Source organism: Herpailurus yagouaroundi, unplaced genomic scaffold, assembly GCF_014898765.1.
Source record: "Herpailurus yagouaroundi ecotype Mexico unplaced genomic scaffold, PumYag 379, whole genome shotgun sequence".
Lineage (NCBI taxonomy): Eukaryota > Metazoa > Chordata > Mammalia > Carnivora > Felidae > Herpailurus > Herpailurus yagouaroundi.
In genome coordinates, this window is record NW_024412596.1 from 11,809 (window position 1) to 35,485 (window position 23,677).

At 44.1% G+C, this 23,677-nt stretch overlaps 1 protein-coding gene across 2 annotated transcripts; it reads right to left on the minus strand.

Annotated features, from left to right (window-relative positions):
• Positions 1-1,820: 1,820 nt before the first annotated feature.
• Positions 1,821-22,801, minus strand: LOC121022199 (integrin alpha-X-like). Of its 2 annotated transcripts, none has more exons than XM_040463164.1 (20): positions 22,577-22,800; positions 21,939-22,044; positions 18,764-18,867; positions 18,397-18,467; positions 18,130-18,244; positions 16,631-16,761; positions 16,368-16,513; positions 15,972-16,125; positions 15,513-15,663; positions 15,232-15,305; positions 14,677-14,806; positions 14,425-14,567; positions 14,099-14,239; positions 13,797-14,006; positions 4,311-4,441; positions 4,022-4,179; positions 3,725-3,879; positions 2,672-2,803; positions 2,503-2,576; positions 1,821-2,291 (listed from the first exon to the last, which is right to left on the minus strand). In XM_040463164.1, the coding sequence occupies exons 1-20, from the start codon at positions 22,608-22,610 to the stop codon at positions 2,126-2,128; spliced, it is 2,526 nt and encodes an 841-aa protein (XP_040319098.1). In that variant the 5' UTR covers positions 22,611-22,800; the 3' UTR covers positions 1,821-2,125. The 2 variants fall into 2 exon arrangements, with proteins under 2 accessions (XP_040319098.1, XP_040319099.1); XM_040463165.1 differs by having other exon boundaries at positions 2,241-2,346; positions 22,577-22,801.
• Between the last annotated feature and the right edge of the window lie 876 nt (positions 22,802-23,677).

Sequence of the window (23,677 nt, forward strand, 5' to 3'; positions counted from 1 at the left end):
AGAATGAAACTGTACCACTTTCTTACACCATACACAAAAATAAACTCAAAATGAATGAAATACCTAAATGTGAGACAGGAAACTATCAAAACTCTAGAGGAGAAAACAGGCAACAACCTCTTTGACCTCAGCTGCAGTAATTTCTTGCTTGACACATCTCCAAAGGCAAGAGAATTAAAAGCAAAAGTGAAGTATTGGGACCTCATCAAGATAAATAGCTCTGCACTGCAAAGGAAACAATCAACCAAACTAAAAGGCAACAGGCAGAATGGGAAAAGATATTTCCAAATGACATACTAGATAAGGGCTTAGCATCCAAAATCTATAAAGAACTTACCAAATTCAACACCCAAAAAATAAATAATCCAATCAAGAAATGGGAAGAATACATGAATAGAGACTTTTCCATAGAAGACATCCAGATGGCAAAAAGACACATGAAAAGATGCTCAACACCACTCATCATCAGGGAAATACAAATCAAAACCACACTGAGATACCACCTCACACTGGTCAGAGTGGCTAAAATTAACAACTCAGGAAACAACAGATGCTGGCGAGGATGTGGAGAAACGGGAACCCTCTTGTACTGTTGGTGGGAATGCAAACTGGTGCAGCCACTCTGGAAAACATGTGGGGGTTCCTCAAAAAATTAAAAATAGAACTACCCTACAACCCAGGAACAGAACTACTAGGAATTTATCCAAAGGAAACAGGAGTGCTGATGCATAGGGCCACATGTACCCATATAGCAGCTCTTATGGGTGCTATATAGCCAAATTATGGAAACAATAGCCAAATTATGGAAAGATCCTAAATGCCCATCAAGTGATGGTTGGATAAAGAAGATGTGATTTATATGTACAATGGAATGCTGCTTGGCAATGAGAAAGAATGAAATCTGGCCATTTGCAGCAACGTGGATGGAACTGAAGGGTATTATGCTAAGTGAAATAAGTCAGTCCAAGAAAGACAGATACCTTATGTTTTCACTCATATGTGGATCCTGAGAAACTTAACATAAGACCATGGGGGAGGGGAAGGGGAAAAAAGTTACAGAGAGGGAGGGAGGCAAACCATAGAGCCTCTTAAATACTGAGAATAAACTGAGGGTTGATGGGGGTTGGGGGAGAGGGGAAAGTGGGTGATGGGCATTAAGGAGGGCACCTGTTGGGATGAGCACTGGGTGTTGTATGGAAACCAATTTGACAATAAATTATATTTAATAAAAAATAAGTAATAAAAATAAATAAACATTTAAATTTTTTTAATTAATAAATAAAAGCTTTAAAAAGAAAAAGAAACTGACCAGAACCAGTCATGACCACTGACTGTCTCTGAGAATGCACATATGTCCAATGTATGAACATTTGACATAGAAGGGCCTAAAACCCTATTCTCAGATCATATTATGGACACCAATCTCTGGTTGTGGATTGCATGAAAACATATGCAGAAGCTTCTCGCAGGCACAGATGACAAAATGACTTCAACCTTCCCCTACTTATTAATTTCCTTTATCTGATTTTGAAGTCATGTAGCTCCTCTCCCCTATAGCCAGACTCTTTTTTTGTTTGTTGCCTTAAAAATCTCTGACTCTCCCCCTTAGAGAAGGTGGATTTGAGGCTGGCTTTCCCATCTCCTGGTTGGGCTGCCTCTCGAATAAACCCTTCCCATGCTGCATATTCAATGTCTCAGTGACTGGCTTTGCTGTGCACTAGGCATACAGACTGAGGTTTTATTACCAAATTATCCAAAGCCCTGATCTATAGAAACCAATAAATTCAACTCTTTCTTCTACAGAACAGTGTTTTAAACTATTTGAGGGCCAAGATGCTTTATTTAAAGAGGAATACTTATATGGTGTGGAAAACAAAGAAATTTAAGGCAGGGTCCCCTTTCTCTCCACATTTGCAGCCTTGTGGGAATTAATTTCTGATAGTATTTCTAAAATACAATACCCAGAGTTGAACACAGCATGAGCCAAGGCAAGCTCCAGCAATATAACCATATTCATCCAACTATGATCACCCCAGTCCTCTTGGCTTACAAGAGGCTGCTAAGCAATGGTGGCACCTGCCTGCACTCTAAACCAAGCACAGGAGTCTCTGATGACCCCCAGCCATCAGCTGCTTTCTTCCCCAGATACCTGGCTCCCTGCCACACGACGATAAGACAGCCCTGGAGGGTAGAAGAAGGTGATTGTGGTTCCATAGGAGTCTTCACCATCATTCCACACTGTCACTTTCATATTCAGCTCCAGGGTACTCCCCACCACCAGAGTCTTCAAGCTAGTTGTTGGGGTAGAGGGCAGGAGATAATTCTGGGACTGGGGCTAGAAATGGTCTGGGGATAAAACACAGAGTGAGGAAGTAGGGAAGAAATGGGGTACAGGTTGTTTCTGAGCACAGGGTAGAAATGTTAGGGAGAGCCAGAGCAGGAGCTCCAGGTTCAAGAAGAGGGGTTGGGGAACCAGGGCAGGTCTAAGGAGTGGTAGCTCACCCTGAGAAGTCAAAGGAGATGCCAAGGTCATCCTGACAGACATGGTCAGTTCCACAATTCTTCTCAAAGGGAAGCTGAAAGGGAAGGCAAAGTGACGTTTTCCCCAAGTTCTGGAGTCCACACCCACACCCTCCACTCCTTTCTGGAAGATTCCAGTACCAGGACTCACAGAGGCCACGAAGTATCGCTGAGCATCCACAGCCAAGATAGGCTGGAGGTTTCCAAAGGAAGGGATAGGTTTTCCCACCAGGGAGAAGTTGAGACGCAAGGTGATGGGGGTCACTGAGTCCTCCACACAGGCCTAGAGAATGGACATTGAAAACAGCAGTAGCTAAGGAATGCATCCTCACAGTCACTAGCTGTGTCCTGTTCCTCATCTGTAAAATGTAAAATCTGTGTGCAATGACTATAATTCCACCATGCAGAACCTCTGCTTTGCCTATTTTCTGCCTTGAATTCCTTACCCCCAGCCTCCTACACAGCTCACTCATTCTATTCAGGATCTTTCCAAACTCTACCTGCTCAAGAGGTCTCCCCAATACCTTCTCTGCTCTACTCCCTGACTTTATCCTTTTTTTTTTAATTTTTTAAATGTTTATTCTCTTTTTTTTTTTTTTGAGAGAGAGAGAGAGAGAGAGCAAGTGGGAGAGGGGCAGAGAGAGGGAGACACAGCATCCAAAGCAAGCTCTAGGCTCTGAGCTGTCAGCACAGAGCCTGACACAGGGCTCAAATTTATGAACCACAAGATCATGACCTGAGCTGAAGTCAGATGCTCAACCGACTGAGCCACCCAGGTGCCCCGACTTTATCTTTCTTCATAGCATTCATCACTATCTGACATCTATTATCTAGGAACTTGATTGCTTTTGGCCTTCCCCTAGAGTTTCCCATGATCATGCTGACAAGGCCTGTCTCATCAGACAAGGCCTGTCTCAGAGAATCAGTTCCTAAAAGAATCCCAGTACATCAACCCATAGCTCTCTAAAGCAGTGGTTCTATCCTAAAATCCAGCTATGTAGCGTCAGCAATTACAAGTAGCCCATCCATTTATTCGTTTGCTCACTCACTCATTCAGCTAACAATGTTATGCACCTCCTGTATGCCAGGTGCTGTGCTGGGGCTGAACCACAGTGAGAATCAGAACACACTGTGTTCTTTCCCTGCCCAGCCCACTGCCAGCCTCAGAATCTCTGCCATCCCCAGGACTTCAAAGTCCCCTTACCAGGAGGAGCAACCTCACGGTCTCACAGTACTGTCTCAGCCCAAGGACTCGGACATGAGTCAGATTCCGGGCTTTTGTCTCCTCAAAGATGGCACGGGGATTCTGGCGGCCAGGGTCGAGGGTCAGGTCAAAGGTCACAGAGCTTTGGAGGTCACCTGCAGGGGAAAGGAGGGGATAAGGAGAGATGAAAGAGCCAGAAATTCCTCAGGTGGACAAGGTTCAAGGCAGGAGACAGGAGTCCTGAGCTGAGGGATTCCAAGTGTCAGGGTATCTTGGGCCAAAGAGGAGAGGACTCACCCAGCTGATTCTTGGGACTTTCATAAATACGAAGGCAGACGTTGGCATCACCCAGTGCCTTGACAGAGGCTGTCTCTTCCCGACATTCAAACACAGACCTGGCAATCTCTGCAGATGTGAATTGGATATTCATCCACACCCTGAGCACAGGTCTGGTCCTATGAGTGGAAAACTGAGCTGATGGCAGGCCCTTGATCCCAGGAAGACAACGTGGGATGGGGATTGGGAGGCTGGAGTCCTACGTGGACTTAGGATACCATCTGGAAGTGTCTGAGAAAGGCTTTCTCACCTTAGCAACATCACCTGCCCCTGGGCCCCCACAGCCAGGTCCACCAGTCCATCCAGGGTAAGGTCCTGACCCCCACTCAGTGACTGCCCAAAATACTGGAGGCTGGGGGAAAGCTGGGAGCCTGAGATCCGCTGGTGAGAAAGGGAACGGCAAGTCAAGTTGAGGGTGAGGGAAACGAGTTGGAAATTAGCAACAAGAGGAACAGGAAGGTATGAATGTGGGAGACAGAAAGAAGAGGTGAGTAGTGAAAAGATGTCACCAGAAGTACTTAAAAAAAGGAGGTGGGGTGGGGCAATGATGACTAAAGAAAAGGAAAGATCCCTAAGACATAAGTGAAGACATGGTGATTGAAAGTCTGGCCTGGCGACCTGGGTCTCATTCATTCATTAATTTACTTAGTCTCAGGTTCAATTATGGAGCCTCCACTCATGAGTATGAGGCCTTGGGCCAGGATCTGATCTTACTGTGCCTCAGTTTCCTCATGCTTCATATGGGGATAATAATACCTCAGAGTTTAGCTGTGAGTAGTAAATGAATTAATGCATATAGTTCTTTGAATAGCACCTGGAAAAGTCACTAGTCAGTTACTGATTATGATGAGTATTAGGGCTAAATGGGACCTCAGAGCTCATCTGGCCCCACCTCCTACTTTTCGGACAGTGCCAAGGCCACATGACCTTTAAGAGATCAGCTCCATATCTGAAATCAGATCCTCTGACACCATGCCCAAGGCCCCTTTTTGCTCCCAACGGCGACCATATCTCTTCAGAGGACAAGGGATGGGAAGTGGCTGTACCCATAAGAAAATGCTCTGGAAACTTGCCTCCCCTGTGCATTCCTTCTCTTTTATTTCCATTGCCCCTGTAATGACAAATCCCTTGAGTAATGTGTCCTTTAAAATCTCTGGACACTGCTGGGACTGGCAGACATTAAGCATAGTCATATTAAATAAAGAGTAATTTACCAATTACTAAGGATGTCTAGAAAGGAAGAGGCAGGAAGTTATATACAAACCCAGTCAAATGGCTTCATGCTCAAGAAAACTGATCTTACCACCATATCCTCAGGTTTGTGTGGGGCCCAGTGGGAATAGGGTAAGTCCTTCCCAGTCAAGTATGTTGTGGGATACATCATGGTGGGAAGGAGGAAAATCATGGTGGGCCAGCAAATCTGGAAAGGTCTCCTCTTAGAGTCCTTATACCCTCTTGGGTATAACTCAAGTGATATTTGCAATTGAGATTTTTCATAGATATGCTTCTAAGCAGCTGTAGCAACGTGAAGTTAAACAGGTGGTGTGGAATGAATGCAGTTTCTTGACATCTGGTGTTATTGTCAACAAAGCCTTTCACCCTCTTCTTAAACTTCCAAGTTCTTTAGTGGCGCCTGGGTGGGTCAGTAGATTAAGCATCTGACTCCTGATTTCAGCTCAGGTCATGATCTGCCAGCTTGTAGCAGTGCAGAACCTGCTTGGGATTATCTCTCTACCTCTCTCTGTCTGCCCCTCTACTACTAGCACACCCTCACTCTTGCTCTCTCTCAAAATGAATAAGTAAACTTAAAAAAAAAATTTCCAAGTTATTTAGAACCCCTCCCACAGTTAAACTGTATTAACAATAGTTGATTATAATACTGTAACACCAATTATATGCCAGGCACATGTGTATATTTATACTATGTATGTACTCTATATGTACTAACTCATTTAATCCTCACAGAAGCAGCCAAGTGAGGTTGGTTCTCTTATTATCACCATTTTACAGATGAGGAAACTGAACACAGAGAGATTGTAATGACTAAGACCACGTAGCTGGGAAGTAACAGAACTGTAGAGACCTTCTTTGACATTTTTGTTGTAACAGCTTTTTGAGATATAATTCACACACCATACAATTTACTCTTTTAAAGCATACAAGTCAGTGGTTTTAGGATGCTCTCAGAGTTATGCTACCATCGCCAAATCAATGTTAGAACATTTTGATCACCCCCCAAGAAAACCCATACCCCTTATCACCCACACCCATGTTCCTCATTTTCCTCCATTGCCAGTCCCTGACAACCCCCAATCTACTTTCTATCTCTGTGGATTTACCTATTCTGGACATTTCATATAAATGGAATCATACAATATGTGCCCTTTTGTTTCTGGCTTCTTTTTACTTAGCATTATGTTTTCAAGTTTCATCCATGTTGTAGAAAATACTAGTATTTCATTCCTTTCATGGCCAAGTAATATTCCATCATATAGGTATTTATTTACAACAGAATTTATCTGCTCATCAGTTAATGGATATTTAGATTATTTCCATCTTTTGGATATTATGAATAATGCCCCTATGAACATTGATGTATAACTTTTTGTGTGGACATAGGGTTTCAATTCTCTTGGGTGGAATTGCTGAGTCATAAGGTAACTCTACGTATAACCTTTTGAGGAACTGCCAGATGTGTTCCAAAGTAGCTGCAGCATTTTACATTCACACCAGCAGTGTTTAAGGATACCAAACATTCAACATTCTCACCAACGCTACTTATGATCTATCTTTTTATTGTAGCCATGCCAGTGGCTGTGAAATGGTATCTCACAGTGGTTTTGATTTGCTGATGACTGATGACTAATGATGTTTAACATCTTTTCATGTGCATATTTTTCCTTTGTATATCATCTTTGGAGACATGTCTATTCAAATCCTTTGCCTATTTTTAAATTGAGGCTTTCTTTAACTTTTGCCATGAAAAGAAACCCACCATTTTCAGGAGAAACTGCCCCATGGATAAAGTACTCCTGCTAGACAGATATTTGGCAGGATTACTAATGACATGAGGAAATAGTCATAAAGCATCAAAGGAGAAGGGGTGAATAGACAGGCACACGGAGGCAGCCCGACCTAAACTGGCAACAGGGAGCCACCAAGAGAGCCAGCACTGGGTTAGAAGTCAGGAAATTGAAGCCTCCCTCATCACCATTCCTAATCCACTATAAACCTTGGACAAATCACTGATTTTCTCCATGCCCCAGATTTCATCTCTAATGTAGGTTTGCTAATGCCTGGCTTATATACCTTGTAAAGCTGCTGGGGGATTAACAGGTCTGGATAGAGAGCTCACTCAAGAATCAAGTCCTAGATTTACAGAGGAGAAGATGGTGGCATAGGAGGACGCTGGGCTCACTGCGTCCTGCTGGTCACTTAAATTCCACACACATCTGCCTAAATAACCCAGAAAACTGCCAGAAGACTAGTAGAACGGACTCCCCAGAGCCAAGCATAGACAAGAGGTCCACGGAAGAGGGTAGGAAGGGTAGAGAGGCGGTGCGCACTACACGGACTGGTGGGAGGGAGCCAGGGCAGTGGAGGGGCAGCCTGCCTGGCAAGGTGGAATCCCCTAGTCTGGCTTGAAAAAGCGGAGGGGCCAGACTGCATGAGTTCTGGCAGCCAGTGGGACTTAACATCTGGAATGTTATAAGTCACCAGCTCGGCTCAGAGAGCAGGAGGGCAAGAGGACACCAGGAGGGAGAGGTGTTGAGCCCTGGAAGACAGAGCTCAGCTCAGCAGGGAACAAAGGCACTGGCCAGAGCCATCTCTCCCTCCCATCCCCCAGCCGAAATTCCAAAGCGAACCATTTCCTGTCACTGAAATTGCTTGCACCAAGCAAACACCCAATGCTGTGCTTCTGTGGATCCATCCCTTCGACGGGCCTGCCTGCCTCCCTCCCAGTGCTGCAGGGCCCCTTGTGCAGGGGAACACTGATGGCAAAGTGAGCTAAGCCTGCCCCTCCCACCCCTGTACACCTAGGGGATCCACCCCAGCTAATATGCCAGATCCCATCAAAGCAGCACCACAAGCCTGGCAGTGTGCAAGTAGCCCAGACAGGGGCCACACCACTCCACAGTGAGTCCTGCCCCTGGGAGAGCGGAACATAAAGTACACACCAGTCTGACTGTGGCCCCAGCGGTGGGCTGGGGACAGACATCAGGTCTGACTGTGGCCCCACCCACCAACTCAAGTTACTCCAGACAGCACAGGGGAAGTGCCCTGCAGTTCTGCGACACTCCAGGGACTATCCAAAATGACGAAATGGAAGAATTCTCCTCAAAAGAAACTCCAGGAAATAGCAACAGCTAATGAATTGACCAAAAATGATTTAAGCAATATAACAGAAAAAGAATTTATAATAATCATCATAAAATTAATCGCTGGGTTTGAAAAAAGTATAAAGGACAACAGAGAATCTATTGCTACAGAGATCAAGGGACTAAGAATCAGTCATGAGAGCTAAAAAAAAAAAATGCTATAAATGAGGTACAAAATAAAATGGAGGCGACCACAGCTCGGATTGAAGAGGCAGAGGAGAGAATAGGTGAATTAGAAGATAAAATTATGGAAAAAGAAGAAGCTGAAAAAAAGAGAGATTAAAAAATCAAGGACTATGAGGTGAAAATTAGAGAACTAAGTGATGCAATGAAACGGAACAATACCCATATAATAGGAATTCCAGAAGAGAGAGAGAAAGGGGCTGAAGGTGTACTTGAACAAATCATAGCTGAGAACTTCCCTGATCTGGGGAAGGAAAAAGGCGTTGAAATCTAAGAGGCACAGAGAACTCCCTTCAGACATAACTTAAATTGATCGTCTGCATGACAAATCATAGTGCAACTGGCAAAATACAAGGATAAAGAGAAAATTCTGAAAGCAGCTAATGCTAAACAGGCTCTAACTTACAAAGGTAGACACATGAGAATAGTCACAGACCTATCTACTGAACTTTGGCAGGCCAGAAAGGAATGGCAGGAAATCTTCAATGTGATGAACAGAAAAAAAATATGCAGCTGAGAATCCTTTATTCAGCAAGTCTGTCATTCAGAACAGAAGGAGAGATAAAGGTTTTTCCAAACAAACAAAAACTGAAGGAATTCGTCACCACTAAACCAGCCCTACAAGAGATCCTAAGGGGGATTCTGTGAGTGAAATGATGCAAGAACCACAAAAGACCAGAGAAATCACTACAAGCATAAAACCTACAAACATCACAATGACTCTGAACCTATATGTTTCAATAACAACACTGAATGTAAATGGACTAAATGCTCCAACCAAAAGACATAGGGTATCAGAATGGATAAAAAAAGAAGACCCATCTATTTGCTGTCTACAAGAGACTCATTTTAGACCTGAGGAGGTCAGGTCCATTCATGCTACTGGAAGTCAAAAAAAAGCTGGAGTAGCCATACTTATATCAGACAAACTAGAATTAAATTAAAGGCTGTAACAAGAGATGAAGAAGGGCATTATATAACAACTACAGGGTCTATCCATCAGGAAGAGCTAACAATTATAAATGTCTATGCACCAAATACGGAAACCCCCAAATATATAAAACAATTAATCACAAACATAAGCAACCTTATTGATAATAGTGTGGTAATTGCAGGGAACTTTAATACTCCACTTATAACAATGGATAGATCATCTAGACACAGGATCAATAAGGAAACAAGGGCCCTGAGTGATACATTGGATCAGATGAACTTGACAGATATATTTAGAACTCTGCATCCCAAGTGGGAGAGAGCCAAAGCATAAGAGACTGTTGAGAACTGAGAGCAAACTGAGGGTTGATGGGGGGTGGGAGGGAGGAGAGGGTGGGTGATGGGTATTGAGGAGGGCACCTTTTGGGATGAGCACTGGGTGTTGTATGGAAACCAATTTGACAATAAATTTAATATATAAATAAAAAAAAATAAAAAATAAAATAAAAAAAAAGAACTCTGCATCCCAAAGCAACACAATATACTTTCTTTTCAAGTGCACATGGAACATTCTCCAAGAGAGATCACATACTGGGTCACGAAACAGCCCTTCATAAGTATACAAGAATTGAAAGCATACCATGCATACTTTCAGACCACAATGCGATGAAGCTTGTAATCAACCACAGGAAAAAGTCTGGAAAACCTCCAAAAGCATGGAGGTTAAAGAACACCCTACTAAAGAAGGAATGGGTCAACTAGGCAATTAGATAAGAAATTAAAAAATATATGGAAACAAATGAAAATGAAAATACAATGATACTAATGCTTTGGGATGCAGCGAAGGCAGTCCTGAGAGGAAAATTCATTGCAATCCAGGCCTATCTCAAGAAACAAGAAAAATCCCAAATACAAAATCTAACCGCACTCCTAAAGGAAATAGAAACAGAACAGCAAAGACACCCCAAACCCAGCAGAAGAACAGAAATAATAAAGATCAGAGCAGAAATAAACAATATAGAATCTAAAAAAACTGTAGAGCAGATCAATGAAACCAAGAGTTGGTTTTTTGAAAAAATAAACAAAATTGATAAACCTCTAGCCAGGCCTCTCAAAAAGAAAAAGGAGATGACCCAAATAGATAAAATCATGAATGAAAATGGAATTATTACAACCAATTCCTCAGAAATACAAGCAATTATCAGGAAATACTATGAAAAATTATATGCCAACAAACTGGACAATCTGGAAGAAATGGACAAATTCCTAAGCACCCACACACTTCCAAAACTCAAACAGGAAGAAATAGAAAACTTGAACAGACCCATAACCAGCGAAAAAATTGTATCAGTTACCAAAAATCTCCCAACAAATAAGAGTCCAGGACCAGATGGCTTCCCTGGGGAATTCTACCACACATTTAAAGCAGAGATAATACCTATCCTTCTCAAGCTTTTCCAAAATAGAAACAGAAGAAAAACTTCCAGACTCATTCTATGAAGCCAGCATTACTTTGATTCCTAAACCAGACAGAGACCCAGAAAAAAAAAGAGAACTACAGGCCAATATCCCTGATGAATATGGATGCAAAAATTCTCAACAAGATACTAGCAAATCGAATTCAACAGCATATAAAAAGAATTATTCACCATGATCAAGTGGGATTCATTCCTGGGCTGCAGGGCCGGTTCAACATTCCTGAATCAATCAATGTGATACATCACATTAATAAAAGAAAAGATAAGAACCATATTATCCTGTCAATCAATGCAGAAAAGCATTTCACAATATTCAGCATCCTTTCTTAATAAAAACCCTCGAGAACGTAGGGATAGAAGGAACATACATAAACATCATAAAAACCAATTATGAAAAGCCCACAGCTAATATCATCCTCAATGGGGAAAAAATGAGAGCTTTCCTCCTGAGATCAGGAACACAGGGGGATGTCCACTCTCACCGCTGTTGTTTAATATAGTGTTGGGAGTGCTAGCATCAGCAATCAGACAACAAAAGGAAATCAAAGGATCAAAATTGGCAATGATGAAGTCAAGCTTTCACTTTTTGCAGATGACATAATAGTATACATGGAAAACCTGATAGATGCAGCCAAAAGTCTGCTACAACTGATACATGAATTCAGCCAAGTCGCAGGATACAAAATCAATGTACAGAAATCAGTTGCCTTCTTATACACTAATAATGAAGCAACAGAAAGACAAATAAAGAAACTGATCCCATTCACAACTGCACCAAGAAGCATAAAATACTTAGGAATAAACTTAACCAAAGATGTAAAAGATCTGTATGCTGAAAACTTTAGAAAGCTTATGAAGGAAATTGAAGAAGATATAAAGGAATGGAAAAACATTCCGTGCTCATGAATTGGAAGAATAAATATTGTTAAAATGTCAATACTACCCAAAGCTATCTACATTTTCAATGCAATCCCAATCAAAATTGCACCAGCATTCTTCTCGAAACTAGAACAAGCAATCCTAAAATTTGTATGGAACTACAAAAGGCCCCGAGTAGCCTAAGTAATTTTGAAGAAGACCAAAGCGGCAGGCATCACAATCCCAGAATTCAGTCTCTACTACAAAGCTGTAATCATCAAGACAGCATGGTATTGGTGCAAAAACAGACACATAGACCAATGGAATCGAATAGAAACCCCAGAATTAGACCCACAAATGTATGGCCAACTAATCTTTGAAAAAGCAGGAAAGAATATCCAATGGAAAAAAGACAGTCTCTTTAACAAATGGTGCTGGGAGAACTGGACAGCAACCTGCAGAAGCATGAAACTAGACCACTTTCTCACACCATTCACAAAAATAAACTCAAAATGGATAAAGGACCTGGATGTGAGACAGGAAACCATCAAAACCCTAGAGGGGAAAGCAGGAAAAAAACCTCTCTGGCCTCAGCCGTAGCAATCTCTTACTCGACACATCCCCAAAGGCAAGGGAATTAAAAGCAAAAATGAACTATTGGGACTTCATGAAGATAAAAAGCTTCTGCACTGCAATGGAAACAATCAACAAATCTAAAGGCAACCAAGGGAATGGGAAAAGATATTTGCAAATGACATATCGGACAAAGGGCTAGTATCCAAATCTATGAAGAGCTCACCAAACTCCACACCCGAAAAACAAATAACCCAGTGAAGAAATGGGCAGAAAACATGAATAGACACTTCTCTAAAGAAGACATCCGGGTGGCCAACAGGCACATGAAAAGCTGCTCAACATCGCTCCTCATCAGGGAAATACAAATCAAAACCACACTCAGATATCACCTCACGCCAGTCAGAGTGGCCACAATGAACAAATCAGGAGACTATAGATGCTGGAGAGGATGCGGAGAAACGGGAAACCTCTTGCACTGTCGGTGGGAATGCAAACTGATGCAGCCGCTCTGGAAAACAGTGTGGAGGTTCCTCAAAAAATTAAACATAGATCTACCCTATGACCCAGCAATAGCACTGCTAGGAATTTACCCAAGGGATACAGGAGTACTGATGCATAGGGGCACTTGTACCCCAATGTTTATAGCAGCACTCTCAACAATAGCTAAATTATGGAAAGAACATAAATGTCCATCAACTGATGAATGGATAAAGAAAATGGATAAAGAATGGATAAAATAAATTTTATATACACAACAGAATACTACGTGGCAATGAGAAAGAATGAAATATGGCCTTTTGTAGCAATGTGGATGGAACCGGAGAGTGTTATGCTAAGTGAAATAAGCCATACAGAGAAAGACAGATACCAAACGTTTTCACTCTTATGTGGATCCTGAGAAACTTAACAGAAGACCATGGTGGAGGGGAAGAAAAGAAAAGAGGTTAGAGAGGGAGGGAGCCAAAACACAAGAGACTCTTAAAAACCGAGAACAGACTGAGGGTTGATGGGGGGTGGGAGGGAAGGGAGGGTGGGTGATGGGTACTGAGGAGGGCACCTGTTGGGTTGAGCACTGGGTGTTGTATGGAAACCAATTTGACAATAAATTTCATATTAAAAAAAAAAAGAATCAAGTCCTCATAGAAACAGGGAACATACCAATGTGTCCGTATCTAAAGTTCCAGATTTTCCTTGCTGCCTACAAGGTGCCCAGGGCTAGGCAAAGGAAGCAAGAAAAGGAAAAGGAGAATTTTCTTGGTGGCAGTGCAGAAGACAGGGAGAAGCAAGGAGGAGGTGGTTGTAACAACAGAATTTGCGACCAGTCCTCACCTGGCTGTGGGAGGGGCTGATGCCCAGTTCTGAGGTTCCATGAAATAGGTAGACAGCACCCTGGTTCTCCTGTTCTCCTGGGGCCCCAATGGCCACATCTGTCAGCTTGTCCCCATTCACATCACCCAGCACTGTCAAGGCTGCCCCAAAGCGGCCCCAGGGGTGGCCCTGCTCCCCACAGAGAATGACCTCACACTGCCATCTAGCTCTCTGCAGAACAAAACAAGTGTCAGGACCCAACCAGGCAACCCCTCCACCCCACACCCAGGTCCCACCCAGCCCAGGTCTCATCAGACACTTACCCCCAGGGGCAAGTGGCACATGGACACCTGCCCCCCCCGGGTTGGCTTGTAGTAATGTGGAGCCCCAATGAGGACGAGGTCAGAGTTGCCATCTCTGTTCACATCGACAGAGCAGAGGGAGGCCCCAAAGTAGGAACCAATCTGGAGGATAGAGTGTGAAGTCATCCTGTCTGCCTCTGTCAGAGGCATCCCCTTCTAGGATAAGTCCCTCCTCTCCCCAGTCACCAGGGACTTCCCCCATGGATCCCAAAACCACTTGTCCTCCCTCTCCGCCCCTGAAGACCCTGCCACCCTCGTGTTTCACTCTGGCTTCCTCTACATCCAACCTGGGTCCCTGCAACTTCAGCCTTCGGCCTCCATTGCCCGGATGCCTGAGTGAAGATGACAACCTTCCCAGTATGCTGATGGCGGGGGGCCCCCAGGATCAGGATCTTCACCCCCTTCCAAAGTGCCAGCTCAGTAGAGTAACCTGAGGGGGGCAGGCCTCAGCATAAAAGCTTCCTCCCTACTCCCCGAGCTACTGCCCTTCCCAGGCAGTTCATCTCCCTCCTGTGCCCCCAATCACAGCCTTTTCTCACCTAGATAAGAGTCCCTCATGTCCACATTCTCTTGAGACATGTTGATGAAAGTGGGGTTCATATTTTGGGGGTATAGGAAGGCTCCTCCAGACCAGCTGAAGCTCCCCACAGCCCCCAGAACTGGCCCGTCCTGGGAGGAAAGGATTCCAGGGCTAAGCAGGTTTGAGTCAAAAAAAGACAGCCTATTCTAAAGCAATGCCTACCACTGATTCCACTTTTCTTTTTTCATGTTTACTTATTTTGAGACAGAGAGAGAGAGAGAGAACGAGAAGCAGGTGGGCAGAAAGAGAGGGAGGAAGAGAATCCCAAGCAGGCTCCATGCCAATAGCACAGAGCCCAACACACAGAGCTCAATCCCACAAACCGCTAAATTATTACCTGAGCCAAAATCAAGAGCTGGACACACAACAGACTGAGCCACCCAGGTGCCCCCTGACTCCACTTATTATTTGGAATTCTCTTTCTCCACTCATTCATCTAACACCTATCCTTACCTTCCCTCCTCCCACCACTCCCTACCTCCTACATCAATGGCCTGAAAATGGCCCCACTCACAGGTGAGAACACAGCGCTGAAACCCTCCTGGGACATCTCCAATTCAAAGGAACTACTGCTTATGGTCTGCGTACCTGGAAGAAGACAAGACACCTGGGTTCCAGGGGGAAATACAGGCTTTACCAAGTCTGAAAAGGACATCTCAGCTTTAGAAGATCTAATGTTGGACATTAATACCCAAAGGGAGGAATTGGTGGCTATGACAAGTGGGTCCAGGTCCAAGAAGGGAAAGCATTTATGGGTTATGGCTTCTAAAGTGAGTACTTTCATCTCTGACTTACCCTCAATGGCAAAGATCTTCTCTTTCAGTTGGTTTTGAATGTCTCTCAAAGCATCAAAATTCTCCACTTGAAAAATGTGCTCATGGGAGGGCTTCGATGCAATGTCATTTAATTCTTTCCGGGAATGTGGATTTTGAAAAGCCAATCCCACCTGTCTCCAACAAAGACCAACTCAGTGAAAATAATAATAAATTCAATATGCCTGCCACACGCTGGGTGCATATCCCCCAATAACTCCACAAGGTCAATATTATTACACTCTGTGTACAGATGAGAAAAATGAGGCTCAGACAACATCAGGGAATTTAAAGAAAAGGATCAGGGTCCCCAGGCTGGAACACAGCTTTCATACTGAAGGTAGTAGACGCTGAGAGAGCTGAGGTTTTTGTCCTAGAAAGGGAAGTTGCTTTAAGAGGAAGTGAAGGGAGGAAGCGGTGGGAGGGCATTTCCACATCCTACCCCAACTGCATAGCGAATGATACCGGCAGCTTCAGCCCTAGGGATAACATCCTCATAACCCAGGGGGTCTCCTTGTTTCTGACCATCAGTGATGACAATAAGGATCTTGGAGGCATCTTTTCGGGCCCCACTTGAGGCACTGAACAGTTGATTTCTGTCAGAGAAGAAGATCCAGAGACCTGTGAACAGAACTGCTACTGGTCCCTTATGCCTTTTGAGAACAAGTTGTTGACCCTTTCTCTTGGAGGTCCCAGTCCCACCTGTAGACCCCCAGCTTGGTGAGGAGACCACAGGCTGAATTTCTGTCCCAGTCTGTCCCTCTCTCATGGAGATAGGTGAGGCCTAAAGGAAGACCCAGATGCTTTGGGGAAGGACCCGGGAGAAGGGAGGACTCACGTAACCATTTGGATGGCTGTAGCTGTGTAAGTGAACCCTCGCAGCTGTTGTACAGAATCCAACAGGCCTAGTGGGTTTGAGCTGTATATGAAGTCTTTGAAAGTGAAGTGCACCCAGGAATGGTGGGAGAACTGCATCAGAGAGAACTGGGAGAATTGAAGAGGGCTGGGAGCCAAGGCCACTTGACCAAAACCCCAGGCACCCCACCCACAAACCTCCCACAGGGCCCCTGCATACTTGCCTTCCCTCCCCCAAGGACACACCTGGGTGCTAGGTCTCTGGAACTGGCTCATAACGGCCTTCACAAAATTCAACATCTTGGTAAAATCTCTGAAGGAGATGCTGCCTGAGCCATCGATCAGGAACACAATATCCTGCTCCTGCCTTGGACACTCTGAGAAAGGAAGTGGCACCAGTTCTCCAAGGAACACTCCCAGAGCCCAGAACCTCAGCATCCTGGCCACAAGAACTCACTGCCCCCCAACCCAGGGACCTCCCTAACCCCTGCCTAGAATAGGGTCCTTTGGCCTCCTTAAGTCCCTAAAGAGGCTATATCTGTGATTCAGCTGCTCACACCTGTGTAGTCAGCCTAGGTGATAAAAAAGTGAAGTTCCTCCAATCCAGATGGTAAGAAACGGGGAGCCCCTCCTTCTACCTTGGCTGTCTGTGCCCCTCTCCCAAGCCCTATCCCACTCCCTCTCCCATATCCCCATGATCCAGCAATGAAAGGAGCCTGCTTCAGCCCCTGGCCAGAATCTGTCCTCATTAGTCAATGCCAAACTGTGCTTTTGTTAAATATTTTTAATGTCATCCCTGGAAATAACCACACACTGGCCCTGTTCTGTTCTCAGCTTAAATATGGGCCCCTATTCCCCTCCTGAGTGTATTCAAAATTGGTCAAAAAGAGGAAGCTCTCCCAGTTCTCCAAGAAGAGACCTCCCAGCCTCCCTCTTTCATTCCAGAGGTTCCCACCAGACAGTGGTGTCCTGGGTGTTCTTATGGGAGCCCAGATTCCTATGGGCGAAGTCTAGGAGGTGCTAGAAGAGAACTCCATTCAGTGGCCAGATGTCAGTTTCCCCAAGGGCTTGAGTGGAAATGTGAAACCAGGGAGGGGCCTAGTGTGCACACATACACTCATGCATACATATTCACATACACATACATACACAAACAAACCCATGCATACTCATATGCACACATATACACACATACTCATATATATACACTCATGTAAATATACATACAGGCACATATGCATGTGCATATATATGCACACATATATACATCCATGTACATAGACACACACACATACACACACTTCTCAGATTGTCTGCGCCTTCATCATTCTTTCCCATTCTGTTACACAAATTGGTTATACCCCAGGGCATATTGACTGAAAATAAATTCCCTTCTCCCTAAAAATAATAGCAGCTAACATTAATTGAGCCCTCACTATGTGCTAAACCTTGGCCATGGATCATCTTATGTCACTCTCAGGGTTGGGTGTCATTATCCCCATCTCACAAATGAAGACACTGAAGCTCCAAGAGGGTTAGGTCATATAAAAGTGGAACAGTAATGTGGCAAGATGTGAAAGCATACAGTGACTACCCAACTCATGTCTGGAACTGCTATACCATCCAGTATATATTTTTTCCAGACGTCTTTTTTATCCACTCTGGCAAAAGTGTCTCTGGCCCACTACACTCCCAATCACAAGTGTGTGGGCTCCTCAAAGGAACCAGTAGCCCCCAACACTCACCCTGCAGGGCAGCCGGGAGCCTCTGGGCCTGCCAGGAAGGGGAAACCAGCAGGAAACAGAACCCAGTCAAGTACATGTTCTCCTTGCATGTATGGTGCACTGTGGGGCCACAGGCCTAAGGACAGAGGTGTCTGATGGGAAGGGCTGTCCCTGCTTCCATTCCATCCTTCCAACCCAGTATTTTCACACTCCCCAAGGTCCCCAGCCCCACTAACCCCAGGTCCCCATTCTTCCCTTCAGGACAACTCTGCAACCCAGGTAACTCACCAGCAGTTGAGAGGGGTTGGTTGAGGCTGCCAGGGACAGGCCCAAGGACATGTTCACTGCTTCTGGGGGGACTGAGGGGACAGATATGTGCATGGTCACCCTCAGATCTGTGTAAGATCTGAGCAGGGGTCACCTCAACCCTGCAAGACAAGGAGGTCTGGAAAGTGAAGGGGGCTTTCAGGTCTTGATAGAGCCATGAGGGTAAGGGGTGTGATGGACAAAGAGGCTATGAAGGGATCAGGAAGCTTGTCTGAGGGTGAGGGTCTGCAGACAGAGCTGGAACTGGGAAGTGCATCTTCTATGCTCCCCCCAGGTCCCCAGAGCAATGGAGTTTGGACCTGGGTCCCAGGGAGAGGCAGTGACTCACTCTTCAGGCGGATGGGCTCACACTTGCCCGTTCTGTAGTCACACTGGTAGAGGCTACCTGTTTGGTTGGCAGCCTTTATCTCCTGGGGGGCTCCAACCACCACCCTGGGGGGAGGAAGACAAAGAACACTGAAGTTAAGAATATGGACAGTGGAGCCAGACTGCCACTCGGCAAGTTTGCTTCATCTCTAAGCCTCAGAGTCCTTATTTGCAAAGTGGAGATTAATAACAATTTAAGTTACACATGGGAGGGGGTTTTGTCTGTTTTGTTCTCCTGTATATGTCTGGCTCCTTTAGTAGTAAGTGCTCAATAAATATTTCTTGAAAAGTTGATCCTTACCTATCTTATAAGATTATTATGATAACGAAATTAGTACTCACCTAGAAATGCAAATCAAAACTACATGGAGATATCACCTCACACCTGTCAGAATGGCTAAAATCAACACAAGAAACAAAAGGTGTTGGCAAGGATATGGAAAAAGGACCCCTCATGTATAGTTGGTGAGAATGAAAACTGGTGCAGTCACTGTGGAAAACAGTATGGAGTTTCCTCAAAGGGCTACAAATAGAACTACTGTATGATCCAGCAATCACACTCTTGGGTATGTACCCAAAGAATACAAAAATACTAACTCAAAAGGATACATGCACCCCTGTGTCTATAGCAGGATTATTTACAATAGACAAGATATGGAAGCAGCCCAAATGTCCATTGATGAATGGATAAAGAAGATGTGGGATACACACACACACACACACACACTATATATATATATATATATGACTGCACCAGTTTGCATTCTCACCAACTGTACATGAGGGGTCCTTTTTTCCATATCCTTGCCAACACCTGTTGTTTCTTGTGTTGATTTTAGCCATTCTGACAGGTGTGAGGTGATATCTCAGTGTAGCTTTGATTTGCATTTCTAGGTGAGTACTAATTTAGTCGTCACAGCAATCTTATGTATTCAGCCATAAAAAATAATGACATTTTGCCATTTGCAGTGAAATAGATGGAGCTAGAGAGTGTAATGGTAAGTGAAATAAGTCAGTGAAATAAGTGAAATGTCAGAAATATGATTTCATTCATGTGGAATCTAAGAAACAAAATAAATGAACAAAGGAGAAAAGAGAGAGAGAGAAACCAAGCAACAGATTCTTAATTATAGAGAATAAACTGATGGTTACCAGAGAGGGGGAGGGTAGGGTTATGGGTTAAATAGGTGATAGCGATTAAGGAGTGCATTTGTTGTGTACGGTACTGGCACAAAAACAGACACTTAGATCAATGGAACAGAATAGAGAACCCAGAAATGTATGGCCAACTAATTTTTGACAAAGCAGGAAAGAATATCTGATGGAATAAAGACAGTCTCTTCAGCAAATGGTGCTGGGGAAAACTGGACAGCGACATGCAGAAAAATGAACCTGGATCACTTTCTTACACCGTACAAAAAAATAAACTCAAACTGGATGAAAGACATAAATGTAAGACAGGAAACCATCAAAATTCTCAAAGAGAAAGCAGGCAAAAGCCTCTTTGACTTTGGCTGCAGCAACTTCTCACTCAACATGTCTCCAGAAGCAAGGGAAACAAAAGCAAAAATGAACTATTGGACCTGATCAAAATAAAAAACTTCCACACAGCGAAGGAAACAATCAGCAAAACTAAAAGGGAACCAATGGAATGGGAGAAGATATTTGCAAATGACATATCAAATAAAGGCTTAGTATCCAAAATCTACAAAGAACTTATCAAACTCAACACCCAAAAAAACAAATAATCCTTGAAGAAATGAGCAAAAGACATGAATAGACACTTCTCCAAAGAAGACATCCAGATGGCCAACCTACACATGAAAAAATGCTCCACATCACTCATCATCAGGGAAATACAAATCAAAACCACAATGAGATACCACCTCACACCTGTGAGAATGGCTAACACTAATAACTCAGGCAAAAACAGATGTTGACGAGGATGCAGAGGAAGAGGATCTCTTTTGCACTGCTGGTGGGAATGCAGACTGGTGCAGTCACTCTGGAAAACGGTATGGAGGTTCCTCAAAAAATTAAAAATTTAAATACCTTATTTATCCAAAGTATTTATCCAAGGGATACAGGTGTGCTATTTCTAGGGGCACATACACCCCAATGTTTATAGCAGCGCTATCAACAATAGCCAAAGTATGGAAAGAACCCAAATGTCCACTGACAGATGAATGAATAAAGAAGATGTGGTATAGCCAAAGCATAAGAGACTCTTAAAAACTGAGAACAAACTGAGGGCTGATGGGGGGTGGGAGGGGGGGGAGGGTGGGTGATGGGTATTGAGGAGGGCACCTTTTGGGATGAGCACTGGGTGTTGTATGGAAACTAATTTGACAATAAACTTCATATGTTGAAAAAAAAAGAAGATGTAGTATATAAATACAATGGAGTATTACTGGGCAATCAAAAAGAATGAAACCTTGCCATTTGCAACTGTGTGTATGGAACTGAAGGGTATTATGCTAAGAGAAATTAGTCAGAGAAAGACAAATATCATATGACTTCACTCATATGAGGAATTTAAGATACAAAACAGGTGAACGTAAGTGAAGGGAAGCAAAAATAATATAAAAACAGGGAGGGGGACAAAACATAAAAGACTCTTAAGTATAGAAAACAAACAGAGGGTTACTGGAGGCATTGTGGGAGGGAAGATGGTCTAAATGGATAAGGGGCATTAAGGAATCTACTCCTGAAATCATTGTTGCACCATATGCTAACTTGGATATAAATTAAACAACAAATAAATTAAAAGGAATGCATTTTTTGTGATGAGCACCAGATGATGTATGGAATTTTGCATCACTCTATTTTACACCTGAAGCTAATATAGCACTATAAGTTAACTACACTGGAATTTAAATTTAAAATTTTTAAATAAAATAGATCAGTGACCACATAAAGCATGCTTGGCACAGTGCTGGGCACTTAGAAAGTGCTCAATAAATGTTAGTTGTAATCATCAAGATGGCAAGACAGTACCTGCTTTCAGTACAACTCTTCATATCCCTAAGAGAATTTCTACACCGGGCACTGGAGAAGAGAATCATGGGGAAGGACAGGACGTTGTGCATGGAAAGGAGTTGATGAGAACCAAAAGCCAGTCACCACCCAGTCCTCACCAGGAGTTGGCATACTGGACCACACTGTATCCAAACCCAGCACTCTCCATAAGGAAGGTTGTTGGCTGGTCTGTATCCAAGTTGAAACAGAGAGAAGAAGCCAAGCCTGGGAAAGGAGGTGAGAAGAGAAGCTCTGAAGAAGGGTCTTCCTCCTATTCCATCTCCTCAGACCCCAGATTTGCTCTCCTTTCCAGGTCCAATGCCCTAGTGTCTCCTGGACTTCTGAACTCTTAGGCTCAGGCTTCCCCCAGTCCTGCTTCTCTCCTGCAGGAAGTCCAGAGACAGCTCTTCACTCATTGGCCTGCTGGAAAGTTTCAATTCTCCATTTTCACAGAGAAACACCCAGACTCTAACTCCTTTGCCACCCTGGGGCTTCTAGGAGAAAGAGTCCAGGAAAACTTGGGCCAAGGTGACATTGTGAACAGAGCACAAGGTTGACTTGTTCTACCTACTTGGGAAATCTCTAGATTGTTCAGGCGACTGTCCCCTCCCTCTCCCTCCAAAAACTCCAGATACCAAGCCCTGTGTAACTCCAGATCCCTCCCCTAATGTCTGCATCCAAAACATGTACATTCTCAGCTCTTTCCCTATCTGGACCCCAATGCTCTCATGTCTCTTCATTGGAGCCCGCCACTTACCCATCAACAGGAGGAAGGTCCTGATCATGGTCATGACTGGAAGGTAAGATATGGGCTTCTGAGTTCCTCAGCCACTGAGGGAACTGGACAAAGGTACAGAGGGGCCAGTGAGCAGAGAGGTAGTCAGGAGAATAGAAGCAGAGAGGGAAGTTGTCAGCATGACTCAGAGGTGGAGGGCGGAGAATAGGACTAAAATAAACAGAGAAAGGGGCTGAGGCAGCCCACACATCCTGGGTCCAAGAGTCTTTCTAACCAGAGATGGCTTGCTTCTTTTGCTTTACCAAACTAGACTTAAGTGAATGCAAATCCCCTCCCTGCCTCACCTCTTTAGCTTCTCTAGTTGTACAGGCAGAAGTTTCCTCTTGACCTTGAAACTTCAGTTAGCCTGGGGAGGGAAAACAGGCAGATGCCAGGGTCAATTTAGGGCCCTAATGGAGGCTCTGGTGGGTACTCTCAGACCTGGAAACCTCTGGGCTAAGAAGCAAGCATCTGGACCTTAGGAGGAAAATGGAGTGGGCATTTAGTCATTTACTCAACAAGCCTCATTTGAGGCTAATTACGCATCTCTCTATTAGCAAAGAGATAAAACACAAACCACAAGGCCCAGCCCTGGGGTCAGTAGAGAAGGCAAATGTGCAAAGAGCAAGGTATTGCTATGAGATGAGAATCCCATTGACCACAGAGTACCTTACTCACTTAGAAGGGTGTCTATTTCTGAAAAGGATTCCTGGCACTTGAGCTGAGTTTTGAAGGCAACTGACTATAGGGGAGCATATTTCAGAAGGGGTAGCCAAATGTGACCAAGGCATGAGACTGGAGGGCCTCTTGGGAAACCAGTGATGGTAAACCAGAGAGTGGGAGGTGGAAAGTGACAAGAGATGAGGTCAGTGCCATGGAGGAAGGGGAGAAGGGGAAGCAGGCACCAAGTCTGGAAAGCCCCCTTAAGGTATGTTGATTTTATCCTGAGGGCAGAGGGAAGGATTGAATCAAATTGGGAAGACTGAAATCTTCAAATTTACATTTCAGAAAGCTAGAAAGAGGAGCAGTATGGGGCATAGTTTCATTGGGAACTAGCTGGAGACAGACCAGCTAAGAGAGAGG